This window comes from Carex rostrata, chromosome 8 (assembly GCF_964058835.1).
Source record: "Carex rostrata chromosome 8, lpCarRost1.2, whole genome shotgun sequence".
Taxonomy (NCBI): domain Eukaryota; kingdom Viridiplantae; phylum Streptophyta; class Magnoliopsida; order Poales; family Cyperaceae; genus Carex; species Carex rostrata.
Window position 1 is genome coordinate 1,520,515 of NC_135925.1, and position 18,259 is coordinate 1,538,773.

General features: G+C 34.0%; 2 protein-coding genes and 1 long non-coding RNA gene across 3 annotated transcripts; all 3 read right to left on the reverse strand.

The window, feature by feature from the left end:
- Positions 1–633: 633 nt before the first annotated feature.
- Positions 634–2,138, reverse strand: LOC144558718 (putative F-box protein At5g55150). The gene has a single exon (XM_078307569.1). The coding sequence runs from the start codon at positions 2,022–2,024 to the stop codon at positions 840–842; it is 1,185 nt and encodes a 394-aa protein (XP_078163695.1). The 5' UTR covers positions 2,025–2,138; the 3' UTR covers positions 634–839.
- A 2,588-nt stretch (positions 2,139–4,726) lies between these two features.
- Positions 4,727–6,002, reverse strand: LOC144558626 (uncharacterized). The gene is made up of 2 exons (XM_078307475.1): positions 5,566–6,002; positions 4,727–5,334 (listed from the first exon to the last, which is right to left on the reverse strand). The coding sequence occupies exons 1-2, from the start codon at positions 5,820–5,822 to the stop codon at positions 5,001–5,003; spliced, it is 591 nt and encodes a 196-aa protein (XP_078163601.1). The 5' UTR covers positions 5,823–6,002; the 3' UTR covers positions 4,727–5,000.
- A 10,799-nt stretch (positions 6,003–16,801) lies between these two features.
- On the reverse strand, positions 16,802–17,818 carry LOC144557713 (uncharacterized). Its single transcript, XR_013512766.1, has 2 exons — positions 17,775–17,818; positions 16,802–17,270 (listed from the first exon to the last, which is right to left on the reverse strand). It is a non-coding gene; the product is annotated as an uncharacterized LOC144557713 (long non-coding RNA).
- Positions 17,819–18,259: the final 441 nt, after the last annotated feature.

Sequence of the window (18,259 nt, forward strand, 5' to 3'; positions counted from 1 at the left end):
TTGTGTTGTGGACATCTGAACTATGTTTTTTTTTTTTTAAAATTAATATATTTATTTCAAGATTGATGTTAACACTTATTATATTTATTTCATTTACGCCTTAATTTTCAAAGTCAAATAAACATATGGTAGTCGCAGAGACTTCTTTTCATGCAACCTGCATACATTTTATCATCTCTTTTACCCTTGAAGCCAAAACAAGTTATGGTACGTTTGTTCTTGGACTAAGCAAAAATGTAGTGCAGAGAGAATGTGCCATAGAGATGAACCATACATTAAATTTGCAAATTGAAGACTGGTTTTCACTTAATGAGATGATGAAAGCTACTAAACCACAAACGGGGAAATTTAAATTTGCAAATTTGGTGAACCAGTTACTCATACATAGCATAATTTTTGACAAAACCACATAGACAACATCCAATACCAGGTACCACTACAATCCATAACTGATTTGATGGAAATATAATACATTTCCGAAGAAGAAATATCCAAGCAACCATTGCATATTAATTCACAATAGTGCAGAGCCATAAATAGTAAGAAGTTTAACTACTAAGAACAATAAAAGAAAATAGTATCGTTATTAAATAATACCTGATAAGAAAACTTTTGCATGGATATCATGAAACAGAGAAGAAAATATACTAGCTTAATTTACTTGGGTCAATACATCAATATTCAAAAACATGTAGAAATTGCATTTCACTGCAGGAAGAAGCATGAACAACAGTAAAAAATAAACATAAAAACATGCCTAATAGAAGGATTATCAAATGATATCCATGTACCAACTCAAAATTACCAAAACAGTTGGTCCATCATTAATAAGGGAGCAACTAAAGCAAACTCGGTGTCAGCCATAAAGAATTCTGCCAACACTCATTCACTTGAAATGAGCCTAAATCACCACTTATATCAGTAACCGTCCCATCATCCAGCCTAGCCAATTTGATTTTGTGGTTATACCACAAGGCACTACTGTCTTGTCGGTTCTGCTGCTCTGCCCTTACTGAGTCATAGCACAAACAATTTGCACCCCATCCTGGCAATTGTAGATTAGCACTTGGGAGGGACAATGCATTGTAATCACCAGCCAGGAAAAGCACATTTTGCCCTACATCTACCACTTCAATCCAATTTGGTTCCCCAGGATTCCTCCACTTGTACACTGTATACTCAGTTTCGTTCACAACTCCATTAACATAGGGTCTGTTATAAATGAGCAATATGTCCCCAGATACCCCTTGCACAAGATGAAAGCCAATTAGATCAAAGCCGTCACCCAACAATGTTCTTGAAGGATTATTATTAAGGTTATACATTGTAACTGTTAAAAAAGGATTAACAGTGTATACAAAACCATCGATATAGGTGAAATCGCAAATATCAGCCCCCCAAGGAGTAATACTCTCAAATTCAATTACCGTCCAACATTTATCCCCAATTTTACAAAATGCCAATTGCCAATTGCTACTGGTAAGAACAAACACCTTGCAACTGGGATCGAGTGGACTTGATGTCAGTATAGCCTTCAAGACCGTGACATGGTCAGTAGGTTTAATAGCATATCTATCATCTTCGCAGTTCTCAAAGAAATGCTCAGGATCTGATGCATCAAAGGGAGCAATTCCCATATTACGGGGAGGTGCAGTGAATGGGGGAAGGGGAATTGTAGCGTGAGTGATGGGATTAAGCAAGGACAGCACTAGACCTTTCTGGAGAACAAGCCAGCCGTGCGAAGATCCACAGATAGACACCCCACGAGTCTCAGGGAGGTCAAGCTTGTGGATTTTAGAATCTGAGAGATCGTAAAAGAGACGGGTGGAATTGTTGTTACCGTCAGATTGGTAAGGAAGCATCAGCCATGGGAGTTGGAGAGGGAGGTGGCTGGGGCGAGGGGAACAGGCGTTTAGCCAGGGACGACAGACAGCACGGAAGCGGAGGTAGTCCGCGAGGGAGGTGATCTTCTCGGCTATGGACCGAAGGAGGTCCGGTAGGAGATTACCCCAATCGGATCCCATCGTCGCAGATTTGCTATTTTGCTAGCCAATCGCTTAGAATCGAAGCAGAGAAGAGGAGAGAGGGTTAGGGTTTGTCGTAGTGGTGACTGGTGAGTGGTGAGTCCCTTGGTGCGACTTCTTGATTTCTGTACTCTCTTCTTGTACAGCTAAATCCATCCATCTTAAGTTCTTAACTAATTGTTAGTAGGCTAGGTTGGGCTGACGATATTGAAATCAACTTATTGGGCCGGGCCTGACGTTTAGAATTTTCGTTGCTTTTGGGCTTGGGCTTGGGATTGGCCTTATGTTTTTGTTTTCCTTACAATTTAATTAGATCAGATTAATAAATTAAAGTGTATATTTAATTTTATAAAATAAAAGAAATAGGTGGATCTTGCTGTATAGGGCATAGTTGCATGCTGGTATTTTTATTTGTTACATAAATTTATTATATAAAAATATATTTATTTGTTATCATCTTGTATACCGGATATAAAATTATAAATAGCTCTTATTTGATAATTTAACGAAAATTATTTCGTATTAATTTTCTTGTCTATTAAGTTAACGAGAAAATATCTGTATCATCTTACCAAATTATTTCTATCCAAAATGTAAGGTCATTTTTTATTATTATTACTATTGTATCATGTAGTACCATTTTCTAAATGATCCACTACTATACCACTGGTAAAAATGTCAGAAAGTTGATATATCTTTTATATTTTATTCCTAAAAGCAGAATCAATTTGGATTGATATGTCTTTTATATTTGACTTGCATTCATCCAGTGTCTAATAAATTTATTGATTTTGCTATATTTGACTTTATTTCATCCGGTGTCTAATAAATTATAATTTGGAATACAACGTACGTAGACGTAACTTAAATTCTATGAAAATAATTTAAAATACTGAAAAAAAATTGGCCAGCAGAAGGAATACTTTTTAGAATTATACCTTAAAAAAATAATAATAATAATAATTCGGGTAGTAGGTTTGGGCCGAAAAGGAGCTTCTTTTCTCCACCTGCACTACCGAGATGTCGGCTTTAACGAGCGCCATACAAATAAATCGTACTTATCATGAGACATTTTTTTAATTTCTAATATTTTTAAGAGAATGATTGAAATGCATCATGATTTTGGGATTCTCATCTGCTCTTTTTCTTAAATAAAAAAAAGGAGTACCCTCCTATTTCTCTATTCAAGCCGTTCAAAATCAATCATATAGCTTCAATTACATTTGATTTGTTATAATAGATTATATTGATATAAAAAAAAGTAATTGAAGTCGTATGATTGATTTTGAACAAATCAGATGGAGGAATAGGAGGGTGCTCTTTTTCTTAAAAAAATGAGCAGATTTTGATCCATGATTTAGTACTTCAATTATACTTTATATCTTTTTTTTTTTTTCAAAATTCAAATAGTTGATCCGAATCACTCGACATGATTTTTATAATAAAATATGCTTGAGACCAAATTTTATTTTTTTGAATTTTATTTTTACTATTTTTTTAGGTAGGCACAATATTACTTTTTTGCATGCTCTAGAATCTTCTGAAAACAATGATATTGTATCTATTTAACATATTAGTTAAAAAAAATTATAAAAATATAAAATTTGGTCTCCAAACATATTTTATAATGAATGTCATGTTGAACTGTTCGGATCAACTGTTCGGAGGAAAAATAGATATAAGAATGTGGAACATAATTGGAGCACACAATCATAGTGCATTTGAACCCTCCTTTATTTAAAAAAAAAAAAAAACTTTAATGTCTATATGCTTAAAATTTAATTAATAAAAGTTCCTTCAATTTATCTATCAATGGATCATTCTCATATTTGCCTCATTTTTTACGAAATCGGTTTCAATTAGCGATAGAGTGCACTTTTTAACTATGCTAATGGATGTTCCAAAACTAATTGTCTTATATATATTTTTTTAATAAAATCCAAAACTTGTGTTATAAGTTTTGCTTTTTGTTGATGACGACCTTTTTATGGGTATATATATTTTTAGTCTCCTCTTTTTTATAAATCCAAGTTGTTGACTAGTTTTGAATGTTCTCACGCAAAAAGTATTGTCATTTTCATGGATAATTGGATATTAAAAATTCATTTTGAATAAGTGCAGATACAAATTGAAAGAACAAGTAATCTAGAGAGAAAAATTTGATAATGTATCCTTCACAAGTGACACAAACTTCAAATTACAAAATGAAATAGTTAAAATGCGGTTCATTGTAATCTCCTCTATATGCACATATAAAATATATATATAATTTTAGTCTAAATACCAACACCTAAAATTCTTATCAAATCAATTTCAATTTTGAAAGAATTCAAATTGTTCAAATCAATTTGCTTTACTAATAATGCACTTACATACAAAATTCATATTTTTCTGAATTTATGTAATATTAAATCTACTCAATCATTTTTCATCATTTTTTTTACAGTTTGAATTAAAACTAAAATAATTTATTTTTTTTATTTTGGTGTAATCACATTTTTCTAAAAAAAGATTGATTTAAACAACTTAAATTGATCGTTTAAAGTCTATACCGGTGGACAGGATTAGAAAAACACATTTTATATGTTATATAATTTAATTTGATTTGATTTTTAAAATTTCTCACTTTCTTGAAAGTAAAACCGATGCATAACAAAACGAATTAGATAGAAAAAAAATAAGAAACAGAAGGCATTTGAATCTTTGGAAAGTCAAATGTGATTTAATTTCTTTATGTACATCAAGCTCAAAGCCACTCAAGTGATGAGCAACCAACAAACCACCGCCATTTTTTTCACCGATGATTAACAAAAAAAAGGTAACGAAATGTTAAGAGGCACAACGCTCTTGCAACACACATATACATTCCCTCTACCATGATTTGCTAAAACCACCAAAAGAAAAAAAAAAAAAAAAAATCAAGATATTTGATTAGTCAATTGATCTTCCTAAAAAAGCACCATGAGACCAAACCCTTCATGCAAACAGAAGGGCTTGGTTTGAAAGGCAGTCTGATGATCTCGGAGTTGTCGGAGCCACCGACGATTTAAACCCTAAGAAGCTTCGTTTCTTCGAACCAAGAGAGCCGAAAGAACCCTTAGACGATGACTTCTTCATAATTGCGCCTTTCGTTGGATGCTTAGGTGACAATGACTTTTGTCGGTCTAATCCTCCGGCGTAACTCTTGCAATTCTTCATCCTCTTGACGTTGTACGGCCTTTCCGGCTTAATCAAATCCTCGAGGCTTATTGCATTTGATAGAGAAGTAAACGATTGCGATTTCCCTTCGAAGAACTTTGATAAACTCCTCCTGCAATTTAAAGATAATGTATAATTAATAATCATTGCTATATGAATTTGAAATTTTGCAAAAGAGAATATGGGTAAAGATTTTAACAGAGCAGTTTTGGCTTCATGCAGCACACAGACTATGGTATCAAAACAGCACCGCAAAAGGTTGGTGTGCTGCTTGAAGCCGTAACGGCTCTTTTAAAATCTCTAACCGAGAATATGAGTATGAGGCTATGAGCATTGAACATACTTGATAGGTAAATCAGAGATGAGATCAGACATCTCAAAGAGGGGGCCGCTCTTGTCGAATTGATCATTCGCCGAAACCGATTGAAACGAAGAGGAAAGCGAAGAATTCGACGAGCTGGCATCTTCAGTCACTTCAGACGACGAGGCCAAAGAGCTAACAGAGTTGCTCGAATCGTCGTGATCCGAGAAAGACGACATGGAACCAATGTCATCTTCGTCTTCTTCCATCCATGGCATCATTATAGCCGTACTCTCCATGTGTTACTTACTAATTGATAGAACAGAGAGAATTGGAGAAATAGAATTTGATCAGTTCCGATGAATTGAACTGTTTTGTGTGTATTTATCTATCCAGTGGAGTGCGCTTTTTGTTTAAAAGGAGGAGAGGCAAAGGGGGATGAGAAGGGGATGGGATGCCATGTGTTTTTGTTTGAGGCTGGGATTGGTGCTGTGGTGTACCGTGTGCCTGTGGGGATAAGAATTAAGACTAAGATCAGCTGCTCAAGCAATTCATACCACCTAAAGTAACTCAAATTTTGAGTTTAGATCTAGACCGTCAAACTGAATGATCGGACAGTCCGATTCTAAACTCAAATTTGGGGTACCTCAGGATGAAATAAATTTACAGATTCGGTGTTATCCACTCGTGCTTGCTTTGCTTTGTTGTCTCTCTGTTAATATTATTTTATTATTATTATTGATTTAATAAATGTTTGTTTTAGTACTGGGGAAGGGAGACAGACGCAGCAGCGGCCAGCGGATAACGCTTCCACGTAGCCAAGACCACCTTACCTTAGCTTATCTTACCTTACCTCGCGGTACATTTAGCAGCATTTATGACCCCATTACTAAACTAGGCTCATATTCATCGGACTCACGCTTTATTCATGTTGGATTGGATTGGATTGGATTGGTGATACACGGACCGCATAAATAATACTTGATTTCAAATCATCCGAAGACATTGATTTACTATCTATTTAAAAACAATAAAATTTTCTTCATACACAATTATTATACAGAGGTCATGTTTAATGATTTAGATTGACCGTTTGAACTTTAAAAATAAATATATGAATTTATAGCATTGGTTGAACTGTAGTATACGTATTACCATAGCCACACTTAAATTATTTTATAGTTATATTTTTCAAATATAATTATTATGTGAAACTATTTTATAATATTATGTATTTTGATAGTAATTTTAATTTAGTAAAATGTAGATAAAGACTCGAAGTATATCAACAAAGTTTGGACAAATAGTTCAGCAATAACCGAAAAATATTTAGTGGATTTTGCTATTATTGATCAAAATCTATTTATTACAGATTTATCAATTGCGTATAGATTTAGAAAGAATATGTTGTCTTAATTTGTCATCATGTATTTTTGGAGCAGTATTTCAAAACATAAAAGTAAAAAAAAAGAAAAAAAAGAAGAAGAAGAAGAATAGAAATCATTGATACTGCTTTTCTATAATAGAAATGCATCTAAATAGAGTTTTATTAATCTTCTTGATCTCACATAAAATAAATTTTAAAAATCATAAAATTTTACCTAAATACATCACAATTAACATACTGAATTCATAGTCTTAATTTAGAACTATCAATATTAATATTAAAATATCATGACAGCTTAATGACATTGAAACCTTTTAATGCACTTCAAATATATATTCAGATTTATCCTATTTTATGCGATTTATTTGTGTAAATTGCTCTTCGGTTTCCACTAATAGAAAGCTGTAAGAAAATTTCATGCACCAAACAAACAGCCCCATGCTAATCGGTAATTAATAAAATAATAATTGACATAGATTTTCTTGTTATTGTTATGCATGAACTACCTACATATATAACACCATCCAATAAAACAAAGAATATATATATAATTACTATACTGAGTAGTAAGTACTAACTACCAACCACATCTCCATGTAAATAATTTATCTAATTAATTAAATTGCAGACAAATCTACCACCTCTGATTTGTCTGCACTGCCCAATGCCCATGATTGGGGATAGTGGGACCCAGTAAAAATTGAGAGAGAGAGAGAGAGAAAAAAAATTAGTGGCCGTTATCTTATCTGGGCCCATGTCCCCTTCTATTAACCTAGGTGGCAACTCACAAGCGGATAACTATGCATGATTTGTCAAAGAAAGAGACATTATTTTTTTTTTTCTTTTTTAGAAACGAAAATATGAAGGACAGCTAGAGATAAAAAGAAAGCGTGTAAATATGCGTTTGATGAGGAAATTAGCCGCGTGGAACGGATTGATTACCTCCCTTTCAAAATCCTCGTTATATCTCCTTCTCCATATAAATTATAAAGGTGGTGGCAGTGGCACCACTACTTTATGGTGTAATTATAACATTTTTTTTTTGAATATGCCAACCATCTTTGAAAAGGCTTGATGATATATATCTTCCACATTGCTGAACGAGTGAGTATTCCACGTAGCAGGAGCCAAGCCATAAAATTCAAATTGAAAGACATGCATGGATAATTAAATATTTTGTAAATTTATTTTATGAGGGGACTAATTGTATATATTTTTTTTAAATTATAATTTTAAAGAATAAAAATAAAATTTCAATTTATAAGGGGTGCTTAGCAGTCCTTTCTCGGTTTTATTTTTTAAACTCCAACATAATGAGTCTTAACGGAGTCATAAAAGTTTCCAGTATACTCGTGTAAATTTATATTGAACGGTTCCGATCTTACCTGATTCTGTCAGATACTTTATCTGATCCAAAATCATGCTAGACACGATCAAGCATACTCTTGATGTGAGATTTTTAGGGCGAAATTACATAGAACTTTGAACTGTGTTTGTAGAAGTTTTATATTTTAATGTTAACAAACTTATTATTATTTTTAAATTAAGATTCAAGTCATTCAATTGTTTACTATCTATAAAAAGTTATATTAAAATTTCAAATTTATGATATCTCATATAAAAGATAGATTTTTTTATTACTAGATTAAAAATTAGTTCTAATTCAAAAAACAAATTTATAGATTGCAAATATTTTTTTTGGAGGATCTCAACATTGATGATTGATCGATGCTAAGACTACACCCTGTTAAAGCTTACTATATATAAATCGATTATTTGTTCTTAACATATGAGCTCAATCAATATCTCAAGTGTTAAACCGCTATATTAATTTCTAAGGAAAAAATATATGAGTTCAAACTTAGTAAGCATGCTACAAAAACCTATTTTATGATTAAAAAAAAATAACTTTTGGGCAACAATAAGCCCACATAAATTATTATTTTTTAAGATATAGTTATTATCAACCGGAGTATCACGAAGGTACCAATAATATTAATCGCTTTTATCCTTACAGATAAAAAAAAAAATCTTAAAACACAACATTATGTGAAACTTGTGAGTCTTTTTCATCACTAGAAAAAAAAATAGAACAATTACTGCCAAACAAATAACAACTTGCATTTTTTTTCAGAAAAGTAATGACAGTATGGTTCAATTTATATAGACTCATAATTATGCCAAAAGAAAGAAAGAAAGAAAGAAAAAAGATCACATGCTTCATACCTTCACCTCAGAGCAATTTAGAACCTCATAGTTATCAAGATAAGGCTGCGGATTTGTATACAATCCATTTCGTTTTATTTTTTCAAAAGGAGGAAGAAAGCACAAATTAATGACTAATCTGCTGAGGTGTTCAGTCTTGGTTGACCAATTAATGACTAATAAAGTGACCCGCAACCTCTTTATCAGGATAAAGTTTTTTTTTTTTTTTTTTTTTGTTACAAGGATAAAGTTATCGACAAATCAATTTTTGCTTCATGCAGCTCACGAATCATATAATACAACACTGCATGAAGGAAAATGAGCTCTCTCAATAATTTAATTCAATGGAAAGTCATGCTCCAGGACCAGGAAACATTGGCTGTTGGGTTTACACTTACACTTTCTTTACTTGAAAAATGGTGCCTGTGTCGGCACTTTCTCGGTCCAAATGGGGCCCAAATTCTAAGCAGCCAACGGCTATCCGTTCCGCTATCTTCACAGGTCCAATATATTTCTGTCACCCATTTTATGTAATGAAATGTGAACCAAGAATCTGACAAGTGGGTCCCGATAATGTTTGCCTTTTCCATGGCTTTAATGCTGGTGACTGACTGACGGGTGAGTGATGATCTTTTTGTCGGTAACTTTTATAAGTTATAACAGAATCAATTATAGAGGATTGGTAACAGGAGATTTTTGATATAATTACAGAGGAGAGGATCTCTTCTAAATCTGAGTAGTTTGGACACATCTAATAACTTTCCCCTTTTGTCGCAGTCCGGCCCCACCGAAACGAAGGCAATTCAATGGGAAATTTTTTATTCATAAAAATTAAAAAAAAAAAGATAGAGAAAGAAATAGAAAGAGTGCAGGTTTTGTAATATTGGTAGAAAAAATCGGTACAGATTTTATCGATTCTAACAATTAAAACAGTTAGAATAGGCATAATCTCTACCCATCCTAATATATTCTGGATTTTTTGTGACACCGTCTTCAAAACAGGAATAGCAACAGATCAATTCTTGATCTTCTCAGGCACCGTCTTCACAGAAGATTCAAGATAAGTTATGATGGGTAGAAATTCTGTCTATCCTAAGTGTTTTGATTGTTAGGATCGATAAAATCTGTATCAATCTTTCTATCAATATCACAAAACCTGCACTCTTTTTATTTCTCTCTCTACCTTTTTTTCAATTTCTATGAATAAAAAATTTCCCTGGCTCTTTATAAAATACAAATTCAAATACTTATTTCTAATTTCTACGTTAGTAGCGCTAGAGTTTTGCTAAACCCGTTAGGGGTTCAACCCGTTTTACCCGGTCCGTACCCGTTACCCGAGGTACCCGTACCCGTTGCCCGGGTACAAACGGGTAGACGGGTAGACGGGTACGGGTAATAAACGGACCGGACAACCCAATTTGAAAAAAAACCCGTTGTACCCGTACCCGTTTACCCGTCTACCCGGACCCGCCTACCCGTACCCGTCTACCCGCCTACCCGTACCCGACCCGTTTCAAAATTTGAATTTCAAAATATTTTTGGCGGCCTACTTTTAGAATTCAGATTCAGTGCAATACCTGACTGAGTAGAATGAGATCTGAGCCGTCAATTTTAATTTGGCATGAATCTCAAATTGACCCCTATAGAATTCAGATCCAGTGCAATACCTGACTGAGTAGAATGAGATCTGAGTCGTTAATTTTAATTTGGCATGAATCTCAAAACGGACTCCTATATCTAAACGGACTTCGGGATATGTCCTTTAACTTGGCACGAATCTCAAAGCATAAAAATTCAGAAAAAACAGAAAAGAAAAAAAAAAAAAAACCCGCCCGTACCCGGGATACCCGTACCCGTCAACCCGCAACGGGTACGGGTAATAAACGGGTAGGGTAGAGGTTTTGGGAAAACTACCCGTCTACCCGTTGCGGGTTGTACCCGTACCCATCCTACCCGTCTACCCGCCCTACCCGTTACCCCTAACGGGTTACCCGGAACGGGTCACGGGTAACCCGTTTGCAAACCACTAAGTAGCGCAACTGACAATTCCGAATAATTCATGAGCTAAGCCTATAAGTAAGTCTATAACAAATCAATTTCACCTACTTTATTAAAAAAAAAATTGAACCAAGTTCAAGAATATGCCAATTTTTTTTTAATATCCAATATTAAATGAAAAATATGAAATATACCAAGATTTGTTGGGTATTTTTAAAAATACCCAGACAGGCCATTTTTTAACCGGTTGGATTAAAAATAAGGACCAGCCAAAAAATGGCAAATACCGAACACTAAATTTATCTGTTAATGTCATATACCGTTGTATTATCTTATGTTGTTAGCATATAGATAACGCCTGAATTTTTATTTACCATCTCAATATAAATAAATAAATCAATTAATCATTTTTACAAGACAAATCCGGATAAGAATATCCCTTATAGATAAATAATTGAGTGATTTGACTTCAATTTACTCAAAAATAAAATATATGTTATAGTATGAAAAAAACTTAAATATCCTTGTCTTCCTTATATTTTCTTTGTCATCTAATATACTTATCATCTTCAACAAATTACAATTTACAAATAATTTAGTTTACTAATAAATTACAAAAAGAGATTTCAATCACAGAACAGGTACAAGCACTATAAAAAGAACCATAAAGATTACAAGCACTGATACTTAATTACCAGGAACTCCTTTATTAGCTATTTCTACTAAATAATAAGAAGAGGTTACAAAAAATAATTGAAGAAATAAGAAAGAATTAAATAAATTACAAATAATTTAGTTAACTAATAATTTACAAGAAGAGGTTACAAGCACTGGTACTGAGTACTGACCATGGGCTCTTTTACTAGCTATTTTTACTAATTGATAAGAAGAGGTTACAAGAATAATTAGAGAAATAAATAAATTACAAGCACTGAAAAAATAAATCTTAAAACGCAAGATTTCAATGTATCCGTATTGGTACCATGTTCAGGCAATACATTGAATCTCTGGTTGGCATTTGATGTAGTCAAAATAACTAAATTTGTAGATTTAAAAAAAAAAAAAAAAAAAAAAACATTGGCACCGGTACAGTTGGGGATATCCATATTCGTATCTGCCACTACGGCAGAAAGGATTTTCTGCGACCAGTATCAGCGACCGGCGCTGATACCGGTCTCTGATGCGAAATTTTTCCAAAAAATAAAAAAAAATTCACTTTTCTTCAGGCGGAATTCCGGTCGCAGAAAGTCCTTTCTGCCGTAGCATGCACAAACAAATATCTGAAAAAATAAAAATAAAATACGTGTTAGGATTTCAAACGTAACCGGTTAGTGATCAATTTCTGCATATAGATCTCCTCTAAATAACTTCTTCCATGCATCAACTGTTGTAATCTCTTAAATGCTTTCTTGAAAAATATCCGTACAAATGAATATCTGAAAAATTAAAAAAAATACATATATGGATAATAATCTGTAGTCGTATCTGTATCTGTTTTTTAAACCGAAACAATATCGCCATAAAACATATCAGTATTTGTATTCATAACCGCACAATATCCATATTCGAATCGCCGAATCTCGAAAATTTCTAATATGAATTCAGATATGAATGGATAATATCCAATCCTTTTTCAACTAAGGTTATAAGTCATGAAGTGGTGTAAATATCAAAAACAAAATTGAGTCAATTTTCTCATAAAAAAAATAAAGGAAAGTAGAATGCGTATCTAATCACCAGATCGATAATCAGTGATTGAAGCCAAATATGACATAATACACTAAATTGCTTCTACAAAAAGAATTAAAAGAAAAAATAGCTAATAACAATAAAAATGAAGACAACAATCGGAAATTAATTTTTACAAATTAAGAACTAACTGATTTTTACAGTTACAACACCAATGATTAACAACTATACATTAGCAAAATGAACCGAAATAACAAATATAGAAAGTTTCCTCTGAGATCGCATGAAAAGAAAAATCTTTTCCAATTTTAGTTGGCTTTTGATTTGATATCCGCGAGTGTAAACTAAATTGTAATTCAATTTCTATAAATTAAGAACCAACAACGAAATCTAGTAAAAACATAAAAATCAGAGAGAAAAATTGAAGGAGTACTTGTCAAAATAGATTTCTAATGGGACAGTATCTTGATATCAACACTCCTGTTTAGTTGGCAACAAAAGTAACACTAATTTTTTTTTAAAAGGTTAATGCCTTGGAGTCCACTCAACAGGTGCTAATTTACAAAGGATGCCAGGTTCAACCGGGATGTCATTTGTGTGAGAGCATGGCGATAGAGACTTCTGTGCACATACTATACAATTGTAGATACACAAAGAGATAATGGACTTACATAGGGGGTCCTAGAGTGTTTCTAATCGGAGGCATAGACTTATGCTCCTACTAGGATAGGGAATTGACAGGGATAGGGCGTGATGGGTGGGACAGGTTGTGGGCTGCAGGATGCTGGTCTCTCTGGAAGGAGAGGAATAGATGTCTGTTCACTCAAAGACAGCGACTCGAAAATATGGGGGAATTAGCCAAACAGGATGCGAAAAACTGGTTGGTGGCGAGCACCTCTAATAGGATCAGCATGGGGATAGGATAGAGTGACAGATTTTATTTTCATTTTTAGTACTTTGGGCATCTATGTAATTTCATTGTAATTATTTAGGACGAGCTTTGTAAATACTCTTTTATCTAATCAGAATTGTCAGCATTGATAGCTGACCTTCAAAAAAAAAAATGCCTTGGAATCCCCTCTGTTTCAAACTTACTGTGATCTTGTTCCTAAAATAGTATCATAAGAATTAAGAAAGCACTGTAATTTGATGTTTGGCTGATTTAGTGTATTGTTGCCAATTTTTGCTTTTGTGTAGTGACAAACAAGGGGTAGGCATATGAATAGATAATTTACAACTACAAATGTAATATTTTGATTTAATGCATCAAATTCTCGTGAATGAGGTAAATATATTGACAGATGTACACCCCGACAACGGAAAAGACAACCGAGGCGATTAAATCAGCTTACACAATCATATATATATAGTATACATTATCAATGAAATATAAACAAGCCACAATACAACTAAAAAGACCATACTTTTAAGTTTCATAATTTTCATGAAAAAAACAAATTGAAAATAAACCTATTACGGTATAATAAAATTGTTATGAAATACCGTAGCAGATTTATTTTGTAATAAACAAATAAGTCCTTTGTGGCAAGTTCCGCAGTCTTCTAGTTCGACGACGTAGACTACAACAAAGTAGACACTTTTTGCGAGGGAAAAAACGCTTTTACGACGGTCGTCCGTCGCAAAAAGTACCGTCACAAAAAGAAAAAGCTGAACAATGAGAGTAGTCCGTAGCAAAAAGTCACTTTTTTATCCTTGCGAAAAGTGTCTCACTCTTGTTGTTCGATCGACATATCGTTTTCATGTCTTGCGCTTTGTACCTGGAACCCACCGAAGTGAAAAATCTTAGTGTAGTATTCAGTTCCAGTCGAATTATTCTTAGACACAACCAACTTTATTATGTCATTCTTTATTCACAACTATTCATAATAAACTAAAATATCATTATATTTGGTAACTATTTTGGTATTAACAATATCTCGGTCATGAATTACAAGTTCAGCATTTACATGACCGTCAAGATTATACAAGACTCCGATCATGTGCTACCACGAATATAGCGCCTACACAATTTCTGTTATGGCCATAACTTGAAATTATGTGTTTATCCCGAATAGAGCGCCTACATAACTAAAGTTATGCGCTACAATTTCAGCGCCTACATAACCGAGTCATGTGCTACCAAAAAAAATGGCGCCTACACAATTTTTGTTATGCGCTACAAGTTCAGCGCCTACATAACTGAAATTGCATGCTTACCCCGAATACGACGCCTACATGATTGTCAAATTTCATACTTGTGGTTCTTTAACACATTTCATTTAAAACAAGTAAAAATTCATATCATGCTATGTATCATGCATACAAGTATATCATGCAAAAGTTCTATTTCAACTCATGTTTTATATCATTTATATATATGCAATGCAACTCAAACACTTCATATAAATCATGTCATATTCAAAACAAAATTCTAAATTTGAACATCATACTTTATTTTCATATTTTTGCTATAAAAATATATGATCATGCATCTTGATGCTTTAGTCTAAAAATGTAACACAAGCATACACTAGCATATGTCTACTAATAATTTGATTGATAAGAAACATATTTACAACAAGTCAAGTGACTCTAATGTCTAAATTTAATTCTTTATTCTCATGAAATTCACTAAATTACTCAAAATTACTTTAATCACTTTTAATCACACTCTAAATTCTTATATCTACTTTTCAACTAGATCTACTATTCTAATCTTACTTATATACACTCATAATCACTCTAATACCTTATATAAATTCATAATCTGTTCTTCCGACCGCCATCATTCTTCGATAACTAGATCTACTTATCGTCGCGCTTCTTTCGAGATGAGAACTATACGATCCGGACTCCGACGATACCGCGCTCTCAGCTCTGCTTGACTCGGTTCCCTCCCCCATCTTTCATTCTCCTCTCCGCTTGAAGAAGTAGAACCGAGAGAGAAAGAGGGGAGATAATATGTTGGATATGAGGCCTAGAAGTAGTGGAGAGGGCCGATGGATGTGGAGTGTGAGGTGGGTGGGGGGAGGCAACTAGCGGATCTAGAGTTTGTCGCAGAGATAGCTTTTTCCCAAAGAGAAAAAATGTTTTGTTGACCTAAAAGTAGGCCTGCTAATGAGCGGTAACTCGCTCAAAACTCGGCCCGACCCATTCATTCTTTCATTAGAACCCGACTCGGCTCGACTCAACTTTGAAGAATAAAGCCCGACTCGGCTCGGTCCATTAGACTCTTTAGGCTCGGCCCAAACTCGGCTCGGTCCATTGGACTCTTTAGGCTCGGCCCGAACTCGACTCAAACCCAAAACTCGGCTCAAACTCAATTAACTGCAATATATTTCAAAGGCATGTCTGTCTCACCACCTCTTTTGTCCGGCTATGGCACTATCCCAATAACTTCTGTAATTCTTTCAAAATAAATTCTGGTTTTGTGCATATTGATGCGGTGCTTGCTGCTTTTGTAACTCAATTCATTACAAATTCCTTGCTCTGTAGGTGACCCAACTATAACTAATGTACATGAACAGAAAATGTGGTTGAAGTTAATTCCAATTATGTTATTTTTTCAGTAAATATTAGAGGTTAAGCCATCAAACTATTTAATATCTACAAGGAGATTTTTCATCTGAATTTCAAACGCATGATCTTTCACACTATATCGTCTTTGCATAGGTATAAAATACCCTTAACCAGTCCTAGACAATGCCTATGTATGATACTCAGCCACACATGCACCATGAAGTGCTACTGTCACAATGAAATGCAATGAAAAGCATTATTTTGACCTCTGCTGACAAATCAGCTGATACTGACAAATTGAAGGACTAAATTGCAAAACCAATTCCACAGTCAGATAAAGCATTGAAAAATACATGAAATGGACTCAAACTTTGCATTTTTCTGATTTTTCTACACAAAGTTATGAATTTTCAAAGTTCATATTTAAAAATGAGAGATTTCTGAATTTTCCTGTCAAAATGACAGTCCATGCCCCTGACAGGAGAAAAATTCCTAAAAATGTAAATAAAATCTCTAAAATGGTACAAATTGGTATACAAGCCCTTAATCCATGTCTCTTTGGTTCCGTAAAACAAAATTTACAACCCATGTACAAAATTCATGAGCAAATGGATCAGACAGATCTGAAAATGCATGGTCATGTGACCTGAGCTTGACCAGAACCTGGTTCAGGTTGAATTGTAGCCTCTGTAACCATTGAAACCTTTTAAATGTTCTGAATGACCTCCCTGAGCACTTGATTCAGCCTCAAACCCCTTTAATTATTCATCGGTATACTGATAAACCCAGAACTTATTTCTCAAGGTCTGAATTTGGAACAGGGACAGCCATATACTGATAAACCCAGAACCACCAAAACAATATACACGCATCACAACAAGCAAGAAACTCAATTTAGGAACTTACTTTGCTTGATTTATGGCTTCATTGATACGCTGATCATAATCATCTATTTACAAAAACAACATAACAGTAGTTAGTATTTCATGGCTAGAATAGCAAAGAGCTCTGCAAAATAAATTTGGAAACTATGGACCAATTGTTACATGGGCTTATTTGGTGTTTAATTGTATATGGATAATAAAACGAGAACTAAACCAAAGCTTGATTGAGCCTCAAATCATTAATGCACTGATACAGAAATCCATCAGAGATGCAAAACAGACTTGGACAGAGATAAATACAAAAGAAGAACAAGGAAAAGGTGTACGGACAATAAAAGCAAGAAACTCATATAAAATGCACATCCAGTCGACACCATTCCAAGTCGGTGGCCTACCAGTATCAGAGATAGAGATTTTGTTTTCAATTTAACAAGACCCACAAAATAAAAGCACCGAGACCCACAAAATAAAAGTATCAGAGAGAGATTTTGTTTTCAGTATCAATTTTTTTATAAGTTACAACAGATTTTGTTTTCAATTGAAACAAATCAGAGAGAGAGAGAGCGCACCGAGCGGAGCGACGAGAGCGATGGAAACTGGAGAAGAAGAAGAGAAACGGAGCTACTCCTAGCGAAGCGAAGGAAAGCGAAAGAGAGACAGAGCGATGGTTCGACCCAATGGGCGGCCCGGCTCGGATCGGATCGATTAGGGAAAGGATGTTCTATTTCGAGTTCGAGCCGAGTTCGGGCTTAACTCGAATTGAGCTCGGCTCAATTTGACTCGTTTAAGAGCCCAGCTCAAAGCCCATGAGCCGGCCCGGCTCGTTTAACAGGCCTACCTAAAAGCTCTTTCATAGCATTAAATATTAATCTGCGTGAAGAAGTTCATGTTTGATTTGACTTAATTCATAGATAGAAGCTAGAGAGACTTAATCAAGAGGTAAAGGCTCCTTAAAACCAAGATATGAATTAAAATTTTGAACAAAAATAGGTTGAAGGATGGGTTCTTAATCCTTGCTTAAAAATTAATGTTTGAAAGAATTAAACGATTAAAG

What these genes read in the sequence shown, in the direction of transcription:
- LOC144558718 (XM_078307569.1), bottom strand. Translation starts at nt 2,024, where the DNA reads ATGGGATCCGATTGGGGTAATCTCCTACCGGACCTCCTTCGGTCCATA.
- LOC144558626 (XM_078307475.1), bottom strand. Translation starts at nt 5,822, where the DNA reads ATGGAGAGTACGGCTATAATGATGCCATGGATGGAAGAAGACGAAGAT. An exon ending in ATCTCTGATTTACCTATCAA is followed by an intron (nt 5,335 to 5,565) that starts GTATGTTCAATG and finishes TTTAAATTGCAG; the next exon opens with GAGGAGTTTATCAAAGTTCT.